Source organism: Miniopterus schreibersii (genome assembly GCF_964146895.1).
Source record: "Miniopterus schreibersii genome assembly, chromosome: 17".
In the NCBI taxonomy this organism is placed as follows: domain Eukaryota; kingdom Metazoa; phylum Chordata; class Mammalia; order Chiroptera; family Miniopteridae; genus Miniopterus; species Miniopterus schreibersii.
This window is the reverse complement of record NC_138117.1, coordinates 32947938-32970402: the sequence shown is the minus strand read 5'-3', so window position 1 is coordinate 32970402 and position 22465 is coordinate 32947938. Positions and strand designations below refer to the sequence as shown.

At 34.3% G+C, this 22465-nt stretch overlaps 1 protein-coding gene across 4 annotated transcripts in view; it reads left to right on the top strand.

The window, feature by feature from the left end:
• Window positions 1-22465, top strand: part of ATAD2 (ATPase family AAA domain containing 2) — a 54393-nt gene that overhangs the window by 8932 nt on the left and 22996 nt on the right. For all 4 annotated transcript variants that reach the window (XM_081117047.1, XM_081117046.1, XM_081117045.1 and 1 more), the window contains exons 2-11: window positions 10-158; window positions 4020-4069; window positions 6218-6383; window positions 6681-6783; window positions 7032-7119; window positions 8506-8688; window positions 9287-9404; window positions 17295-17402; window positions 19296-19404; window positions 19660-19775. In XM_081117047.1, coding sequence (XP_080973173.1) covers window positions 10-158; window positions 4020-4069; window positions 6218-6383; window positions 6681-6783; window positions 7032-7119; window positions 8506-8688; window positions 9287-9404; window positions 17295-17402; window positions 19296-19404; window positions 19660-19775 — 1190 coding nt within the window. The remainder of the gene's footprint in view (window positions 1-9; window positions 159-4019; window positions 4070-6217; window positions 6384-6680; window positions 6784-7031; window positions 7120-8505; window positions 8689-9286; window positions 9405-17294; window positions 17403-19295; window positions 19405-19659; window positions 19776-22465) is intronic.

The window sequence follows — 22465 nt, the reverse complement described above, 5'->3', positions numbered from 1 at the left end:
TTCTTGAAGGATGGTTCTTCAGTTAAGGAAGTTGAAACCTACCACCGGAAACGTGCTTTAAGGACTTTGAGAAAAAATGCACAGAATTCTTCAGATTCTAGTTTTGAAAAGAATATGGAAATAACGGAGAAACATGCTAATGGCAGGCATTTTACAAGGTAATACAAGGTATTTGAATGCTAATTCAAAATAGGTTTAAATAATAATTTAGGATTTGCATTTAATTTTTAAGTGTATTCTTGACTGGTCATTGAGATCCCAGGGTAATAAAATGCAACTTATTTGAAATAAAATTGCCACAAATGAGTATTATTGAATTAAAAATTTAATATGTGCACAGGTTTGTTTTTATTTTCATGTTCAAAGACAGTGTTTGTGAAATGAAACTGACAAGGTTGGTTGACTTGTTCATGGTATGTGGTTCTGCTTCATAATCTGTACAGTGCCTTTATTCAAAACAGTAGTTATATTTTTGATGCTTGCTATCAAGTTTTTAATCAATTACAAGTCATCTGTGAATTTCTGTGCGTTGGTGTGCTTCTAAAGCAGTCTTCACATAGAGGCAGAACATGATTTTTTTTTTCTAGTCTAATGGGACTAGATACTTTTTACACATTTAAATTTGTTTTTCAAGACCCCTGAGGTAGGTGGCATGGATCCCATTTTAATACTCAAAGAATTAGTTTGAATAAAATAAGTAGTTCATTGAACTTGGGTTTGTTTGATTTAGGGAAGATTTAGATCTAACTTTTAATTAGCTGAAAGCCGTCACTTTTCTCCCCACTTTGGTGGGCCTAACATGGTGGGGAAAGTTCCAATTAGAATGAAATTTGATGAAATAATTGTTTTTACATTAGTTCTCATAAATTACTCATAACTTAGAAGACTAGAACCCTTCCACTCTTAAGTAGAATTTTTATTCTTATTTTGTGTAGTGGATTTTCCTTTTAAGTTTTGTTTTGTTATGGGTTTTTTAATCCTCACCCAAGGAATGAGGATATTTTTTCCACTGATTTTTAGAGAGAGTCGAAGGAGTTGGGGAGAGAGAGAGAAGAACATCAATGTGAGAGAGACACATTGATTGGTTGCCTTCCACATGTGCCCCTACTGGGCCTGGGGGTAAAACTTGCAACCCAGGTATGTTCCCTTGACTGGGAATTGAACCCACAATACTCTGGTGGGCAGGCCAACACTTTGAGCCAGGGCTTAAGTTTGTTTTTTTGTTACTGTTATTTATTTTTTCAGTTATTTGACACATCTTTTGTCACATATTTTTTTAATTTGCGTCTTATTTCATCCATTATTTATGGAGTTTTTACTGTATTTCATGGAGTCTAAGATAACAGCAATTGAAAGACAAAATTTATGAAACAATAAAAAAGAAAAAACATAGCCTAAGACATATTCCAGTTTCATAGATGTTAAAATGGGAGGAAATGTACAACTTTTAGAATTGATGAAATATAAGTTACCCCAGTAGTATTTCTGAAACTTGAAGCCTTCTTGGGGTAGGGGGAATGATCCATGAATTCTCTATGAGAATTTTTAAATTTATTTTATGATCTGAAGAAAAAAATAAGTATTCTGGATCATCTAAATTGCTACCTTATAGAGAATAGCCAGACCCTGTATTTGTGTTTACAGTTAAATTGGCACCAAGTAGTGCTGCTTTAGTTACTTCAGGTTCATGAGATAAGAACTGAGTCTGACCTTAATATATAAATTCATCTGCTTCCAAGATAATGTGATGACATGCTTGCTATTCAAATGAAGGTTTGAAGCACTTCAAATAAAGAGAAGTGGATGAATTGAGTCATCATGAAACATAAACAAGCAAACATAACATACCAAACTCAAGAGAAACAAAGTCACTAAGACATTCACATAGCAAACTGCTATATTGTTTCACCAAAATCTCATTATGTTAATATTTTTGTTGAGGGTTGGTTTTATGGTTTTGTTTATATTAAACATAAATGAATTTGTATACCTAGTGTGGCTTGTACATAGTTAAAAAATTTAATGTTAGAAGTCCTCAGAATTTTTACCTTTAAAAGGATCTGGATATTATTTGAGTTTGTGAAACATGGTGTCGGGCTTTATGCTCAAAAGGTTGTAAAGGAATGTTTTGAAGCTATTAAAATGAGTGCTTTTTAAGTTGGATTTAAAGATGAGTGAGTTGGTTTTTAAAATTAGGTTCCTTCTAAAATATATTGAATTTGTATTTTTTAAATTATTTTTAAATAGCAACTTTATTGAAATATAATTTAAATTCACAATGTTGTGCAACCATCACCACTACCTAATTTCAGAATATTTTCATCACCCCAAAAAGAAGCACTGCCCATTATACCCCAACTCCAGCCCCTTGATAGCCACTAACCTACTTTTTATCCCTTAGACTTGCCTATTCTAGACATTTTATATAAATGCAATCATACAATATATGCCCTTTGTGTCTGGCTCCTTTCACTTGGTATATTGTTTCAAAGATTCATCTGTATTGTAGCATCTGTTAGCACTTCATTCTTTTTATTGCCAAATAAGATTTCATAGTATGACTATATCACATTTTGTTTTATCCACTCATTAGTTGATGGACATTTGGATTGTTTCTACTTCTTGGCTATTATGAATAATGCTATAAACATTAGTGTACAAATTTTTAAGTGGACATAGAGTTGCGTTTTTTTGTTTATTTGATTTGTTTTTGTATATACGTAGGAGTTAATTGTTGGGTCAAATGGCAACTGTTTTAATGTTGAGGATCTGCCAAACTGTTGGCCAAAGCAGCTGCACCATTTTACATTTCCACCAGCAATGTTTGAGGGTTCCAATTTCTCCACATCTTCACCAGCACTTGTCATCATCTGTCTTTGGTTTTAGCCTTTGTAGTGGGTATGAAGTATTTTATTGTAGTTCTGATTTGCATTTTTTTGATAGGTAATAATGTTGAATATCTTTTCATGTGCTGTCCACTTGTCTTCTGTGGAGAATTTCTGTCTTTAAAAACATTTTTCTGTATTGAGATCATTATTACAAGGACTTTTATATAATGATAACATCAGGATCTACTTGTTAAGAATTATATAAAGTGGCCTATAGTATTTTTTAATTCTTTATATAATTACCCTGTTTCTTATCAAGGTGACCCTTTTGCTGCGTAGTTTGCCTAACTGTAGTAATCTCTTCACTTTCTTTCTGTATCCCCCACTCCCTTTGTTTTCAATCTATTTGAGGCTCAAAGACCAAGAGACTAAGACTGTTAAAATATACAGAAAGATTTGAATAAGTGCTTTGAGGGCAGGATCTATATTTCTTTGGTTTTGGAGTTCTTAACTAGGATCCAGTAATTAGGGTTTTCAGGGGACATGTGAAACCTCTGAAATAATGTTTAAACTTGTGTGTGTGTGTGCAGTTTTCTAGGGAGAAAGGATCTATAGCCTTCATTAGATTTGTAGGGGTTCAAAGTCCAGGCACCTGTTTTTGTAAATTGTTCCATTGCAATACACCCATGCCCATTTATTCTGTTTATGGCTGCTTTCCCGCTTCAGTGTTAGAATCGTTGTGTGAATGTTTGTGACAGAGCCTATATGGCACACAAGCCTAAAATACTTATTATCTGTTTAAGAAACAACTTAAAACGTCTATAAGGGGAATAGTGATCACCTTCCTCAATAGACAAAAAGAAAAGGAAAACACCCCTTTAATCATTTGTCCCTAGCATCTAATAGGAACCCAGTTTATAAACGTAGACCTGCATGGTATGGGTGGGGGCTCTTTTTATGAGAAAAGTCTGTAAGTCTGTTTCATAACAGGTTTCTCAGACTTTGTTTAGCCATAATTTATATAAGCATAAATATTCTCAAGCTATTTATTCAGTGTTTTTTAGGTTTTTATGTATCTATGGGTATTTACTTTCCAAGCTGGTTTAACTTTTTGTCCTAGTTCGAATATTATGAAATATAGGATTTAAAATTATGTCAATTATTTTGAATTATTTAATATTTTTTCAATAGGCAATTGGCCAGACAGCAGGCTGATAAAAAAAAAGAAGAGTGCAAAGAAGGTAAGTTAAACGCATTTTGAATGTTTAAAAAATGTAATTAATATTTTGTTTACAAGTATATTGACATATATACAATAAACTTCCTTTATTTAAAGTGTACAGTTTGCTTGGTTTTGACATAGTATTCTGTGAAACCATCACCACAATAAGGTAGTGAAGATAACCATCACTCCCCCCGCAAGAAATTTCCTCATGTTCCTTTATTATCCCTTCTGTCCACCCTAACTCCTCTCCATGCCCTCTACTCCCCAAAATTCTGAATGTCCACCAATCTTCTTTTCGTCACTATCAATTCATTTGCATTTTCTAGCATGTTCTACTTATAATTCTATAAGCAGAATTATATAATGCAGCCTGTATTCTTTCTTGGTCTGCCTACATAGCATAATTACTTTGAGAATCATTGATGATGTTGCTTTTTGTTCCTGAGTTGTATTCCATTATATAGATATACCACAATTTGTCCTGTTCCCCCACCCCACCAATTTTATTGTGAAATTTATAATTGACATACAATGTTGTGTAAGTTTAAAGTGTACAAGGAATGTTGATTTGATCACTATATATTGCAAAATGATTACTAACATAGCTTAGGTAACACCTGCATCATGTCACATCATTACCGTTTCTTTTTAGTGGTGAAAACATTTAAGATCTACTTTCAGTGGCTTTCAAGTGTATAATACAGTATTATTAACTATAATCACTATGCTATAGATTTCCAGAACTTACACATAGTTGGAAATTTGTACCCTTTGACCAACATCTCTCTTTAACCCTCACCTCTCAGCACCTGGCAACCACCATTTTAGTTTCTTGCTATGAGTTTAACTTTTTCAGATTCCACATATAAGTGATATATGGTATTTCTCTTTCTCCATCTGACGTATTTCACTTAGCATAATACCTTCAAGGTCCATCCATGTTATTGCAAATGGCAAAATGTCCTTCTTTCTCATAATAGTTCATTGTAGTATATACAGCGGTTCCTCAAATAATGCCACTTTGTTTAACATCGTTTATTTCTTTTCCTTTTTAAAAAAAAATTTTTTTTTAATTCATTTCAGAGAGAGACGAAGGAAGAGGGAGGGAGAGATAGAAACATCAATGATGATTCATTGATAGGCTGCCTCCTACATGCTCCCTGCTGGGGATCGAGCCCACAACCTGGACATGTGCCCTTACTGGGAATCGAACCTCGATCTTCTGGATTATAGGTCAATGCTCAACCACTGAGCCACGCCGACTGGGTTCTTTTTTCCCCCCTTTTTAAAATTTTCATTGATTTCTAGAGAGAGAGAGAAACATCAAATGTCTGCCTCCTGTACGCCTCCTACTGGACATCGAGCCTGTAACCTGGGCATGTGCCCTGACCTGAAATTAAACCTGCAACCTTTTGGTGCACGGAATAATGCCCAGCCAACTGAGCCACACTGGCCATGACTAACCTCATTTCTTTTTATTGTTTTTTAAATATGTTTTTATTGATTTTTAGACAGAGAGGAAGGGAGAGTGACAGAGAGAAACATCTATCGGTTGCCTCCTGCACACCCCTACTGGGGATCAATCCCATCACCAAGGCATGTACTATGACCATTTGGTTCCTGGGTTGACACTCAACCACTGAGCCACACCCCGCCAGGCTAACCTTGTTTCTTTATGACATTGATGAGATGCTATAGGAACTTAACTCTTTAAATTAATTAGGCTATGGTAAAATTGGTTTCATTATGTGTCATTTTGCTTAAAGTCACAGAACCTATCAAAAAGTGTGTTACATGAGGATTTACTGTATTCCACATCTTTATCCATTCATGGACACCTAGGTTGTTTCCCACAATTTCTTTATTCATCTTTTGTTGGACATCTGGGTTGTTTCTGGTTTTACACAATCACAAAACTGCTTTAAACATTTGTGTCCAAGTCTTTGTATTATATATCTTTCCTTTTCTCTTGAGAACAGAATGGCTGGATCTATGATAGCAGTATGTTGTAACTTCATTTTTGTTTTCTAATATTTTAATAAAGGTTAAGTTCAGGATATTATAATTTTGTTAAGTGAAAGTGTAACTTTTTAGGTGTTTATTTCTTTTATAAATGCTATTATTTCAAATCTTCCCATTTATTTTTATGTATACATCTATGAAGACAAAGTGATTCCAGTTACTCGGTCATTGAGGACTAGAAACATTGTTCAGACTCCAGAACACTTGCATGAAGAGAATGGTGATGTTGAAGTTCGCCGCAGTTGTAGGATTAGAAGTCGTTATAGTAGTGTGAACCAGTCCGTGCTATTTGACAAACTTATAACAAAGTGAGTAAAAATTGTTTAGATTAAGATAATTTAGTTGACAAAACTTTTTGTTGGGGAAGAGTCATAAATTTTGACTAGCCTGAATATTTGCATAAAGGAGAATGATTACTAGAGGACTTTATGATTCCATATATATATTTAAATTCTTTGAAAAAATGTAAAAAATATTTTTATACAAGTAAATCAAGAAGTAGAGATATTTAAAATGCCAACACTCAAAGAATACAATGGAAGGGAAATTAAGTTTTTAAAAATGCACTATTTTACAGTTTTAGCTTATATCAATTTTTTTTTAAGCACTGCTGAAGCTGTACTTCAAAAAATGGATGATATGAAGAAGATGCGTAGACGGCGAATGAGAGGACTGGACGACTTGACGGTGTTTAATGAAACAGAAGAAGTAAGTATATTCTTCCATCAAGAGGATAATTTAATAACCTTCAGTTTAACTTTTTCTATAGTACCTGTCCATTTTTGGTTAAATTGATCATCTTATTCAGCATTTGTTTGATTAGTCGCTAGTTATTGCTGGAGTTGTAAGAGTTTATAGCTGTAAATACCTTTATTTTAAGTAAGTTTGGAAGGTTGTACTGAATTTTTTAAATAAGTGTACTAAAATGTTAATGGCTTTTATTTAAACATTTTTAGGGGAATCTTAATATGTACACAAGAGGAAAACAAAAAGGTATTCAAAGAACTGATGAAGAAACAACTGATAATCAAGAAGGCAGTGTGGGTTAGTCTTTTCTCCTGTTCTCTCTTTGGGTTTGAATTTGTGCTTTTATTTAGTAGGATGTAGCCCTTCTATTCAGAAGCTGTGAAATATATGGTAGTTTGGGAGAGATCAGAGGATTGGTCATAATTTAGAAGAAAAAAATGAGGACAGGGGAGAGCTTAAAAGGTTGGTATGTTTTGTTTGGGAAAGTATTTTATTATTTTTTTAAATATATCTTTATTGATTTCAGAGAGAGGAAAGGAGAGGGAGAGAGAGAGAGATGTTCATTGATCGGCTGCCTCCTGCACGCCCCCAACTGGGGATCGAGCCCTTAACCCGAGCATGTGCCCTCTATGGGAATTGAACCCTGATTGCCTGGATTCTAGGTCGACACTCAACCGCTGAGCCATGCCTGGCTGGGCTGGGAAAGTATTTTAAATCAACAAATCTAAAGCAAATAAAACTGGTTTGTTTGTGTAGTACATCTACAGACAACACATATATCTCTCTACCTATTTTAATTTTTAAAAGAAATTATTAAAGTTTTGCTATTCTGTTTAGAACTTATTACTGTACTCTGTCAGAATTTTTCTTGAGTGAAAACCAGTTTTCTGAGATCTATTTTAAATGTTTGTTGTTTTGAGTGATAATAAATTTGCCGTTATGTAAATCAGTGACAGCCAGAGGGCTGGATGGAATGTTCAAACTTAAATTTAAAAGGCAAAAACTAAGCGAGGAGATACTGAAATTTGTCAACATGTTATATGTACTTGGCAATATTAAGTGTAATCACCTATATTAATGAAATTAGCAGTAATACCATAAACTTTAGTTTGGAACTTAGAGTACTTTGTTTTTATTTTATTTTTAAAATTTTTATTTATTGATTTGAGAGAGAGAGAACAAAACACCGATTTGTTGTTTCACTTATTTATGCATTCATTGGTTGATTCTTGTATGTGCCTTGACCTGAGATTGAACCCGCAACCTCAGCATATCAGGACGACTCTGTAACCAACTGAACTACCCAGCCAGGGCTGACAGTAGCCTTTAAACATTTTTCTCTAGTTCCTTTTTTCTTCCTCTAGTTTTTTTTAATTCTATAATTTTTTTTGCTTCATTTAAAAAAAATCTTTAATGTTGTAAAAGAATTTGATTTTTTATGTAAGAAGCAACCAGTGAATGCATTTGTGGAACAACAAATTGATGTTTCTGTCTCTTCCTTCCCCTCTCTCTAAAATGAATCAATAAAAAAAAATTTTTTTAAAGAAAGAATTAGATTCTTTCTGTGCATAATCTAGAAGTAAATACATTTTAACAGAAGGGTCTTTTCCTCAGTTCCCCTATGTTAAAAATTGTTAACATTTTGGTGTGAGTATCCTGAAAGTAAATATTCTTAAACTGTAGAATCATCTGAAGAGGGTGAAGACCAAGAAGATGAAGATGATGGTGAAGATGAAGATGATGGTGAAGATGAAGATGACGGTGAAGATGAAGATGATGATGAAGAGGATGGAGAAGAAGATAATCAGAAACGATATTATCTTAGACAGAGAAAAGCTACCGTTTACTACCAGGCTCCATTGGAAAGTAAGTACGAATTTTTTTCCAGGAGATGTAATTATATTACCTTTGTTGTTACTGTCCTTCATCTTTTATTATTTTTTAGTCTTTATTTTGCATAATTCTCATGGCTTTTGCCTTTCTTAACCTATCCTAAAAGTGTAAGAAGTCAGGTCTTCCAAAGAGAGTTAAATTTTAGCCTTAACCAAAGCAAATGATTGGGCTGTTTTGAAATTTCATGTCTGTCTCTAATTATTTTAGATTTCACAGCTTTCTACTTAATTTGTCAGTTTATATAAATAGGGCTGCTTTTGATTTATGTTAAAGTTGTACCTCAATACTTATGAGCATATACATGCAGGGCTGATAATTCAGCTGTTACCTATCAGTATAATCATAAAGGTTATTTATGGCCAGTATATGTTTGGTTGTTGGTGTCTGTACTGTACATATTTTCAGTAGCAACCCTGCAGACATAAATGATTTAAAATGTGATCTGTAGAATATTTTATAGTATATATGTACTAGTATTTTCATGGAAGGGCAGCACCTTTATAAGTATCTGAAGAGCAAAATTACCTTCAAACGTATTTATACATCATGTATATCTAACTCCTTTTTTTAGAACCTCGTCACCAGAGAAAGCCCAACATATTTTATAGTGGCCCAGCTTCTCCTACAAGACCAAGATATCGATTATCTTCTGCTGGACCAAGAAGTCCTTATTGTAAACGAATGAACAGGTTTGGTTTTGAAATAGTGATTGATTTATGACAACACAATTGTGGCTATGTTAAGGTAGGAAGATTCTAGAGTCTTAGTATTGGAGCTATCAGGATAGAATTCTAGAATCATATTTGGGACAGTAATTAACTTTGACTTTAGTGCTCTAATTTCTACTACCACTGACTAGTTTTGCTTTTGCTTCCGCTAATAGGAATTGTTAGTAACTACCATGGTAAAGTAGTTTACTCCACTGTTCCACGCTTTAATAATAGAAAGCTACCTTTGCTTCAGTGTTTACTGTATTCTTGGCTTGGTATTAAGCATTTTATTTAAGTAGACTGTTTGCTGTAATCTTTATGTTAAGTTAGGCATAGGTTTAATCTTGTCTTCATATACTATCACAGATATATTTTTCTATGATGACAAGCATTCTAAGTTACATAGCTTCTAGACTTCTCATGACTGACCATCTTTTTCTGGGTCGATTTTAAAAATTTCTCTTACATACATAGTAGGAAGATTAATTTTCTTTGACTATTTAAATTATTTGTGGGTTTCTTTTTCTTCCACATCCCAACACTTGTTGCTTGTCTGTCATATTTAAATCCAAAGGTAATTCTTATTATTTCCTCATTCTCCCGAGTAATAAAAGGTTTTCCGACCTATTAGAACTTTCTGGATAATAGTAGCATGATAGTAGTTTGTGAATGAGAGCTTGTTGGTGAAGACTAAAAAGGAAGGAAAAAATGACACTGGTTTGGGAAATGGCACTTTTTTCCTAATAGTAATTTGCTTAGAAGTAAGACTGAAATCCTCTGAGACTTCAGCTATTTGAACAGTTCTTGGAAGCCTGCTCCTAAAAGCAGATTATCTGACCATGTTTTGGTCATGGAAGGCAACACCTTTGTAAGTGCTGACAAATTTCCTTCCTTCTAGGAAAAATATAAAACACAACTGTGTCCCTGGGTCTTTTAATTTCATTTTCAGAGTGCCCAAATCACAAGTGTACATTCCAGATTTTTTGTGTCATTATCCCTCTTCTCACAGCTAGAGGACCAGGAAGGCAAACTCAGCCTGCCATGGTGGTTCAATATAAATTGCACTTGAAAGGAGGCCACACTGTCGGTACTTTTCAAAAGCCCCTTAGAATATTGTTAAAAACTGATATTTTGATAGTGAAATTTAATGATCTTCAGAAAAGGAGAGTAAGGTGTATTGCTCCCTGGAATCCCCAACAATTATAGGTCCCAGGGCAGCTTTTGATTGCTTAATTTAAGGGACAGGCCTCTATTTGATTCAGCAGAAGTGAGAGGCTGGCAGTTACTCTGAGATTTAATTTCTTCTCTCATCTTTACTGGATGTATGTTTCTGGAAGTAACATACTTGTTGACTGACTACTTCTACAGTCACCACCTACAGTGTATGTTGTAGCAGGTAGGAATTTTTTTACTCCTTTTGGTTCACAGAGTAATTTTTCTCTATATAAAGTGTCTCACATTGTTGTATAGCTCCTTGGGTCCAGGGTGTCTGCCCCCCTGCCAATTATTTAACAAATGTTTGAGTACTACCATGTGCCAAGTAATATGAATATAAAAGTGATGAAGCCAGGATTCCTGCACTTGGATATCATAGACCTAGTGGAAGATCCTGACATGTTTAAAGCATGAACTAAGATTTAAGCTGAATCCTTAGAGTCATATTATTTGACTTGATAACCTTCTTGGTGTTGGTTTTGATAACTCTCTTTAAACTTTTCTTTTTGATCAGAATTTTATTGGGACATAATCCACATACATATAGTTCACCCATTTAAAGTATACAGTTCAATAGCTTTTAATGTATTCACAGAGTTGTGCAGCTATTACCACAACAATTTTATATTTTAAATTTTAAAAAATATTTTATTATTTTTAAAATTTTTATTGATTGATTTGAGAGAGAGAGAGAGAAACATCAGTTTTATTTTTCCATTCATTTATGCATTCATTGGTTGATTCCTATATGCTCTCTGACTGGGAATCGGACCTGCAACCCTGGTGTATGGGGATGACACTCTAACCAACTGAGCTACCTGGCCAGGGCCCACAATAATTTTAAAACATTTTTCTTGCCTCAAAAAAACCCCTGTACTCTAGTTATCACCTCCCCCACCCCCACCCTGCTCCTAATACTTCCCCCCAGCCCCAAGCCACCACTAATCAACTTTCTGTCTTTATAAATTTGCCTATTTTGGGTATTTCATATAAGTGGAATCTTTTGTGACTGGCTTCTTTGACTTGGTATAATAGTCATCCATACCTCATTCCTTTTCATTGCCAAATGAGATCCCATTGTACAAATATACCATATTTTGTTATCCATTTATCAGTTGATGGATATTTAGGTTGTTTCCACTTTTGGCTGTTATGAATAATGCTACTGTGAACATTTGTATATAACTTTTTGTGTGGATATATGTTTTCATTTATCGTGGGCATATACCTTGAAGTGGAATTGCTGGTCAAATGCTAACTGTATTTAATGTTTTGAGGAAATGCCAGATTGTTTTTCAAATGGCTGCCTCATTTTACATTCCTACAAGCAGTGTACCAGAGTTCCAGTTTCTCCATGTGCTTCTAGCACTTGTAATTATCTGGCCTTTTATAATACCCCTTTAAACCTTTTTTTTTTCCCCCCTTCTCAAGGTGGTGTGAACATCTCATTTTTTTCTAACAACCTTAATGATAGTTTGCTTAACCTTTTTAGTTTTTTAATCAAGAGACCAGCTTCTATTTATAGTTCATGTTCTCCTGCAGCTACTTAGGCACAGAAACAGAGCACACATCTAAAGAATCATTTGAACAATGCTTTTAGTATCCATGGCAAATGGTTAAGAAACCTTTCAACCATAGTGCAGGAGTTTCCAAGGGTCTTTTGGCAACCTATAGCAGAGCTTCAGGAATCCTGCCTTTAAGCAGGATTTTCTTTCTTCCTTCTGGTTGATAACCTCTAGTCATCTAAGGATTATTCTTTAGCTTCAGTCTGCAGTTTTTGGAACAAGCCTAGTCCCTTTGAACAAGAAGATAACACAATAGCACAGTTGCATCACCAGTATTCCAAAGTATTCCTTCCTTGTCGAGGAACTACAACTGGTGACTCTAGGTGCTCTAGTTAGGTTCACAGTGCTTGTCCATTCGAAATTTTCCAAATGTTTTTGGTAAAATGAAAGAGAACCAAATGTGGGCATGTGTATTACAATCTTTTTTAAACTGAAATAATGGCCTTTTTACGATAAAGTAATTATAAAGAACCTGGACCCATGACTGGGATAGCTTAGGTTGCCAGCTCAGTTCTGCCACTTATTATTGACTTTTGGCAAGTTACTTAACCTCTCTATGCTTCAGTTTTTTGACCCATGGAATGGGGATAATAGCACCTATCTCATAGTATTGTGAGAATTAAATGACTTAATACATGTAAAGCTTTTAAAGTAGTATCTGACACATATTAAGGGCTACATGTGTTATTATAACTATAATGTTTTAAAATAATCCCTACTAACGCACAGCCTGGCGTGGCTCAGTGGTTGAGCGTCGACCTAGGATCCAGGCGATCGAGGTTTGATTCCCGGTCAGGGCACATGCCCGGGTTGAGGACTCGATCCCCAATGACTCTCATCATTGATGTTTCTATCTCTCTCCCTCTCCTTTCCTCTCTCTGAAATCAATAAAGATATATTTAAAAATAAAATAAGTTTTTAAAAAAATATAAAATAAAATAATCCCTACTTGTAAATCAAATGTTGGAAACTTTATGACAGTTCACAGAGTCTTGTTTGCTTGTGGACTGTCATACTTTACTGGTTTATGAAATAAACAACTGGAAATCACCAGTATAGTAGTGCATAGAATGCAAATTTTTGGAATAGACAAGCATGAGTTTGAATTCTGACACCATCATTGACTAAGTCTGATATTTTGAACAAGTTACTTAAACTATGAGCCACATTGGCTCTGATTGTAAAATGTGTCTACCAATAAGTACTTTTCCAAAGTTTTAATTAAGATTATATGAGATACTATGTCAACTACTTGGTAAAAGAAGCACTTAATAAATGTTAAGCCCCCCCTTTTTTTAAATTATTTTTTTAATTTATCTTTATTGTTGAAAGTATTACAGATGTCCCCCTTTTTCCCCTATTGACCCCTCCTCCCCCCTCCCACCCCTTCCCAAGGCCTTCACCACGGATTATGCATATATGCATATAACTTCTTTGGTTAATCTCTCCCCCCTTCCCCACCTTCCCTCTGAGAATCATCAGTCTGTTACATGCTTCCATGTATCTGGATCTGTTTTGTTTGTCGGTTTCTTTTGCTCATTAGATCCCACGTATAAGTGAGATCATGTGATACTTGTCTTTCTCTGACTGGCTTATTTTGCTTAGCATAATACTCCCCAGGTCCCTCCATGTTGTCTCAAAGGATAAGAGATCCTTTTTTTTTTTTTTTTTAACAGCTACATAGTAATCCATTGTAGAAATCTACCACAGCTTTTTTATCCGCTCATCTGATGGGCACTTGGGCTGTTTCCAGATCTTGGCTATTGTAAACAACACTGCTATGAGCATAGAGGTGCATATTTTCTTTCTGATTAGTGTTTCAGGCTTCTTAGGATATATTCCTAGAAGTGAGATCACTGGGTCAAATGGCAGTTCCATCTTTAATTTTTTGAGGAAACACCATACTGTTTTCCATAGTGGCTGCACCAGCCTACATTCCTACCAGCAGTGTAGTAGGGCTCCCTTTTATCCACATCCTCCCCAGCATTTGTTGTTTGATGGTATCCTTTCTGGTAGTGTGAGTTGGTACCTCATTGTCATTTTAATTCGCATCTCTCTGATGATTAGTGACATTGGGCAATTTTTCATATGCCTCTTGGCCATCTGTATGTCCTCTTTGGAGAAGTGTCTACTTAGGTCCTCTCCCCATTTCTTAATTGGATTGTCTTCCTTTTGTTGAGTTGTATGAGTACTGTATATATTTTGGAAATTAATCCCATATCAGATGTATCCCTGACATATATGTTCTCCCATACAGTGGGTTCCCTTTTTATTTTGATGCTGGTTTCTTTTGCTGTGCAGAAGAACAAAGTTGGAGTGATCACAATACTGGATATCAACTGTACTACAAAGCCACTGTAATTAAAACAGCCTGGTTCTGGCACAAGAACAGGCATACAGATCAATGGAACAGAACAGAGAACCCAGAAATCTACCCAAGCCATTATTCTCAATATTTGACAAATGAGCCTGGCCGGAGTTGCTCAGTGATTGAGCATCAACCCATGAACCAAGAGGTCACGGGTTCAGTTCCTGGTCATGCTTATGCTTTGGTTTTGGGCTTGATCCCCAGTAAGAGGCGTACAGGAGGCAACTGATCGATGTTTCTCTGTCATCGATGTTTCTATCTCTATCCCTCTCCCATTCCCTCTTTCTAAAATCAATAAAGATATATTTAAAAAAAATTTTGACAAAGGAGGCAAGAGCATACAATGGAGTAAAGACAGGTACATGCAAAAAAATGTACCACCGTCTTACACCATACGCAAGGAGAAACTCAAAATGGATAAAAGACTTAAGTGTAAGTTATGAAGCTATAAAAAATCCTAGAAGAAAACATAGGCAGCCAAATATCAGACATCTCACCTAGCAGAATTTTCACTGATACAATGAGTAGGGCAAGAGAAACAGGAAAAAATAAACAAATGAGACTACATCAAAATAAAAAGCTTCTGCACAGCAAAAGAAACCATCAAAATGAAGAGGGAACCCACTGTATGGGAGAACATATTAGCCAATGATACATCTGATAAGGGGTTAATTTCCAAAATATATTAAGTACGCATACAACTCAACAAAAGGAAGACGAACAATCCAATTAAAAAATGGGTAGTCCCTTTTTAAAACTGTGAACTTCGTCTTAATTATATGTGAATGCATACTGAATTTACATGCAATTATGTGAATTATATGACTACAAGTTAGAGTCTCCTTGTAGTATTAATATTAATGGTAATATTAAATAAATTAGTTTTTTATATAAAATTTCAGACTTGTACTATATAGTTTTACTTTCAGCCTGATCACAAAAGTGCTTTGGATATGCTTAGGTAGGTGGACAGTGGAGGATTATTTCCTCATTATGTCTGTGTTTCCACAACCCTTTTTCCAAAATCCTGGGTCCATTTGTGTTTCAGAATTTTTAGGAGGGATTTACAAAGGTAACATGCAAGATAAACATCTCCAGTGGTATCTAGGCCAGCAATGCTTAGTGAAGTATGTTAATTCTTTCCTGGCCGGTGTGGCTCAGTGGTTGGCGCATCAGCCTGCAGACTGAAGGGTCTCAGGTTTAATTCCGGTCAAGGGCATGTGCCTTGGTTGCAGGCTTGATCCCTGGCCTCAGTTGGGGCTTGTGCAGGAGTCAACCAATCGATGTGTCTTGCGTAGATGTTTCTCTCCTTCTCTCCCTTCCACTCTCTGAAAAGCAATGGAAAAAATATCCTCAGGTGAGGATGAAAAAAAAAATTAAAATACGTTAATTCTATAGCAAACATATGAATAATCATAGTAAGTGGGACAAATGGAGTCTGAATTGCCTTTAAGACACTTCAAATCATGCTTTGCTAAATGTATAATGGAAAAGCTTGTTTTCAGAGTTTTTTAGGTACAAGATTTTGGACCTACGTTATGCAGATGATTGTGAACCTTTTATATTTTTGGAAATACCTACTTACTGTAATTGCACTCTGACACAGAAAAAGCTCTAGACCCTGAGCCAATGGAATAATTAAAGGTTTTCCAGCCAGATTATTATTATTTTTTTCCCTCCCCTGTGGGTCTTTGGTAATTGTCCAAAGGTACAAGAAGTGATCACAAGAAGTGATTTAAAAATTATTTGAATATTTGTAGCATTTGGGATCTTATTTAATACTATCAACCAGGCTAAAAATTTGATTATATTTTAATGTTTTTGGAAGTGAGAGAATTGAGAATTATATGATACAGGTTTGGTAACTCATTTACATTTACATAGCGGTTAAGTGGCAGTTGTGAATTTAGTTAATGATACACTATAGATAAAAAACCATCTTATTCATCCCTATTTCCTAGCATTTTTAATTAATTTATTTTTAATCCTCACCCAAGGATATTTTTTTCATTGCTTTTTCAGAGAGAGTGGAAGAGGGAGGAAGGGAAGGAGGGGGAGGGAGAGAGAGAGACATTGATGTGAGAGAAACACATTGATTAGTTGCCTCCCACATGTGCCCCAACTGGGCTAGGGATTGAGCCTGCAACTGAAGTATGTGCCCTTGGCTGGAATCGAATCCAGGACCCATCAGTCCGCGGGCCAACGCTCTTAACCACTCAACCAAACTGGCTAGCACCCTAGCATTTTTTTTACCCTTCTTGGTCCCCTCTGGTTTACATAAAAATTCTCATGTTCTCCTTTTAAGGGTATTTGACATTTTAAAGTAGTTGATTCCCTTCCAAATATAAAATTATATATATTATAATATTGAAAATAACTTTCTAAAATTGCAGTCTCAAAGATTCTAATACTCTTTATTTCACCTTTCTTTGAAGATAACATTTAAGAAGTTACGCTCCCTAGAGCACGTGCTGTCTTAGTGAATGTTTGATGGTCAGCTCTACCACAGCCTTTTATCTGTTTTCCTCTTCCCCTCACTTATCCAAGGCTTTTTTATTCCTTCAGAAGATTCAGCCAACCAAGTTTACTTTATTGGTTCAGCAAATGTATTAATTTTAGGATAAACCATTTTGGATCATTAGGTATTTCTGATGTTTGCATCTTATGCCGTTTTCCCCCTACCCTTCTTCATCATGATTTTAGTTTTCTTCTTTACCTCAGGCGAAGGCATGCCATTCACAGTAGTGATTCCACTTCTTCTTCCTCTTCTGAAGATGAACAGCACTTTGAGAGGCGGAGGAAAAGGAGCCGTAATAGAGCTATCAACAGGTAAGTCTTATATTGATTCCTTTTAAAACTACCACCTTTTTTAAAAAAAAGTGATGAGAAAGCTTAATAATTTGGGAATAGGAACAGCTTGACTGATTAAAAAATTATACAACAGGTTAATATATAAAACCAGAATGCTATCTTGTTTGAAATATCTAGTTGAAACTAATAACAGGTTAGGACATGTTTTCTTGTGTAGCCATTACACAGCTCAAAATGGTGCTTGTTAAACACTGATTTGAGGAAATAATTTTTTTTCTTTTCAAATACACTCCTTTTAAAAAAAGTAACACATTCTTGTAGAATGCTTAAGGAAATTAAAGGGTTAACTTATTTCATAACTCCTTGTAATATAAGTTCACATTTACTAATCAACTTAATTTGAGTCTCAATAATTATATAAAGTTGGGCAAAAATTGTTCACATTTTACAGATGTGGGTGAATGATTGAAAAATGAAGGTCTTTGATTCTAATAATATGTTCTTAGAGTAGACCACAAATGCTTAAAAAAGTAATTGGAACATAATAATTGAATGGGCATGCATATCAATCATTCTTTATATCCTAAACTTTATTCTTTTATCACATTAAATCTACCCTATTCAATATAGTAGCCACTAGTCACATGTGGCTATTAAGCACTTGAAATGTAGCTAGTCTGAATTGAGATATACTATAAGTTTTTATGAAAAACACTTTTTGAATTCCAAAGATTTAATAAAAGAAGAAAATGTAAAATAGCACAGTTTTTAAAATTGATTTTTGCATGTTGATAATACAGGATTTTGGATATATAGGGATAAACTATAGTATTAAAATTTTACCTTTTTTTTGTTTAGTGTGGCTAATAGAAAATTTTAAATTACATTTTTGGCTTGCATTTCATTTCTGTTGGACAGCAATAAGTTAAATCATCAGAAAGCTATATACTTAGACTGCTAGCATTTTTCTTTACTTTCGTTCATAGAAATATGCATTTAATCCTATGGATTTTTATATTCAGTTATATTTCTATTAAGAATTACTTAAGGCATATTCTTTGAAAAGCTGCTATTGAAAACTTGTTCATCTTAGATTTCACAGTATAAATTTCTCATAGAGTTTGGAGATAGCAAGAATTGTCATTTGGAGTGAGCATGGTGCTTTCACTTGTGTTTAGTTGCAGCAGTTATTTGCTTACGCATTTTTGTACAAGTTATCTTAACTTCTAACATAAGCAGTTTTCATTTTTCCATCGATAAAACAAGCAGGTTCTTCTACGCATATTCTTTGTAACATGTCATAACTGTTTTTGAAAGTAGTGATTCATTCTTGCTTGAGAGGGTTGATGTGGATCTAGATGCTGGTGGACTGGGACGATTTTGCTGAGAGGTATTATAGCAGAATTGTTGCACATCTGGAGACACACTGCTTGGGTTTGATTTCTCATCTGCCACTTACTGATTTGTGATCTCGGGCATTTTAGTTTACCTTACCTGTGGCTTGGTTTTCTTTTAAAAGAGGGAAAATAATATCTACTTCATAAGACCGTTGGAGGATTTAATGAATTAATATATCTATTAGACACGATCATTGAAAGGTGTAATGTGTACTGATACTGTCTGAATTCTCAACCATGAATTACCTTACAGTGGTGTGTGGCTTCTTGAAAACTTATTTTCATTTGATTGTATATCTTTAATAATAAAGCTTCAGATATAACTATTTTCTAACAAGTTCTCAACCTATATAGAAAATGAGGAAGTTGAAATACATAATCTTAAGATTGCTTTAGTTGAAATTAAAATTTTTTTTTTTAATTCTTAAGAAAAATGCCCCTATTTTAACATGGCATTCGGGGGAGAAAGGTGAGTTGATGATTTTGTTTGTTTTTTTAAATCTTTTAAAAACAGGTGTCTCCCACTAAACTTTCGGAAAGATGAATTAAAAGGAATTTATAAAGATCGAATTAAAATTGGAGCAAGCCTTGCTGATGTTGATCCAATGCAGTTAGATTCTTCAGTGAGTACTGTCCTGAAATGTGTGCTTGAACTGTAATAGTGTTCTTTGTTTTAGTTTCGTTTTAAAGGTTTTTTTTAAATCAGAAACTTTAATTTTTTTACAGACTTTTTTCTGTTGTTTTTTTTTTAAATCTTCAGGCTACAACTGTGATAGTGTTATTCAGTTGACTGTGTGTAGGCTGTTTATAGTTTAGGGATAGAGATTTTAATTTTGACTCCAAATCTAAGATTATCATTGTTTCCCTTCCATTACCAGGTACGATTTGATAGTGTTGGTGGTCTGTCTAATCATATTGCAGCTCTAAAAGAGATGGTGGTATTTCCGTTACTTTATCCAGAAGTCTTTGAAAAATTCAAAATTCAACCTCCAAGGTAATATAATTATACATTTTATTTTAGCCAAAACCTGTGTTATGCTACTATTGTCCAGAAAGATAATGCTTCTCTGTTGAAATTTTTTAGGTCTACAGTAATTTGTACATTTTTCCTGCAAGGTCCTGGGTGCTTTGAATATTTTTACTTAATGTTTAACATGAAAAATGTTTCAAAATTGATTCTACATTAAAAAAAAAAAAAGATTCTCCATGGTTTTTCAAGTATTTAGTGAAATTCTTCCAATACATACTTTATTCTCAGTTTTAAAATTTAGTTTACATTTGTATCATAGTAATACATGTACATAATTTAAAATATTAAATTACACTGTAAGTCTTTAAAGAAAGGTAGTAGCCCCCTCCTCTACTTCTCTGCATTTCAGTTCCCACCTCTATGGAAATATCAATTTAAGTCAATTTTTTAAATTAATAAACTTTTTTTTCTTTTGCATTTTAAAAGTTGTATCCTATAAAACAATAACAGTTAAAACATTGGTGAATTCAGTGTGGTTTTAAAATTTATTTTTCAGTTACCGTTGACACACAGTGGTACATTAGTTTTAAGTGTATAATGGAATATTACTCTGCCATAAAAATTTTTTTAAATCAGATATTAAATAATAGCATTTCTTACAGGAAATGTTGGAAGTATCTAGTTAAAGTAATTTAGTGAACAAACTCCCTGAATTTTTTCCTCTTTATTTCTCCTCCTTTACAACATGCATTTACTCTCAAAAATCAAATATGTGATTGTGCAAACTTATTTTCATATATATTCTCTTTGTATTTTAATGGCTAAGTAATATTCCATTATGTGGTTGTGTCACATTTTATCTGGTTTTGCTGTTGCTGGCTATTTAGTTTTCTCCTAACTTTTCATTATCACAATGTCAATATCATGAACATCTCATTGCTTCTTCCTCTTTGTGTGAATTTTTAAATTTCTTCTTTAAGATGTAGTCTTGCCCAGCAGGGTGTGGCTCAGCGGTTGAGCGTTGACCTAGGATCCAGGTGATCGAAGTTCGATTCCCGGTCGGGGCACATGCCCGGATTGCGGGCTCGATCCCCAGTAGGGGGCGTGTAGGAGGCAGCCGATTAATGACTCTCATCATTGATGTTTCTATCTCTCCCTCTCCTTTCCTCTTTCTGAAATCAATAAAGATATATTAAAAAAAAAAAGAAAAAAGATGTAGTCGTATGCCCAGCTGGTGTGGCTCAGTGGTTGAGTGTTGACCCAGGAACCAAGAGGTCACTTGTTCAATTTCCTGTCAGGGCACATGTCCAGGATGCAGGTTTGATCCCCAGTAGGCGATGTGCAGGAGGCAGCTGATTAATGTTTCTCTTTAATGATGTTTCTGTTTCATTGATGTTTCTATCTTTCCATCCCTCTCCCTTCCTCCCTCTCTAAAATCAATAAAAATATTTTTTTTAAAAGTCAACCAAGCCCTAGCAGGTTTGGCTCAGTGGTTAGAGCGTCAGCCTATGGACTGAAGGGTTCCAAGTTCGATTCCGGCCAAGGGCACATACCTTGGTTATAGGCTTGATCCCCAGCCCTAGTTGGGACACGTGCCGGAGGCAACCAATTGATGTGTCTCTCTCACATCGATGTTTCTCTCTCCCCACCCTTCTACTCTCTGAAAAAAGCAACTAAAAAAAAAAATCCTCGCATGAGGATTAAAAAATAAAAGTCAACCAATTAAGAGAAAAATGTAATCTTACAAATTAGATTGTTGGTTTAATAGATACGTTTTTAATATCTGTACCTGCCTTGGTTTTTGTATGTTGAAATCACCGTTGTTTATTCCATTTGTTTGTCTAATTGTTTTCTTACCAGGTACTTTGTATTTTAATCTGCATTTGATTGTCCCTATCTTACTGCTTTTAACTTTTAATAGATTTCATTCATCACTTGTGACTTTTTTCCCTGCCATTCTTACTCTGTCATTTCTGTTTTTCTGGGATTTTCTTTTAAGTGTTTCTTTTCAAGAGTAGTTACTTGATGATCTAAAATTGATTATTTCATACTACTTTGGTAGAATTTAATTTATGACATGTTCTATTTCTACACCTTTTTTACATTTCTATTAACAATTATGATTATAGTCCATTTTCTCAGAATTCTCTCCCTAAGAGCAACAGATAACTTTGGAACTGTGTGAAAAAGCGGTAGGTTACCGTATGGCAGTGATGCCACAAAAATTAGTTTAAATTATTTACATTGTCTTAGTCCCTACCACCCACCCACCATTATTTCTTTCTTCTTTTATCTTTCTCTCCTATTCAGTTCCAACATATTTTCTTACAAAACTTTTGGTGTTATATTATGAGACTGAGACCAAAGATTGTAAACTATTAAGTCTTTTAAAGTGTAACTTTTATGCAAGGAAAAGTAATATGATGAACATAATGAATGAATTAAAAAAATAGGTTTTACATTTCATCTTAGCCAAAAAGCTGAGAAGCAATTAAAAGAAAATATGTTTTAAATAAAGGGTTTTATTTATTTCCAATATTAATCTTGTGATATCAATATCAGTTCCCAGGTTTTAAGCTGTGCTTTGTGAATTGAAATATTTCATTTCTCATTTACTTTTTTATTCACTAATTAAGTGCACTCATGAAATTGCTTTGTAATTTTGTCTAAATAGTCTTTTTAGTGTAGTACTAATAAAATAATACTTATTCTTT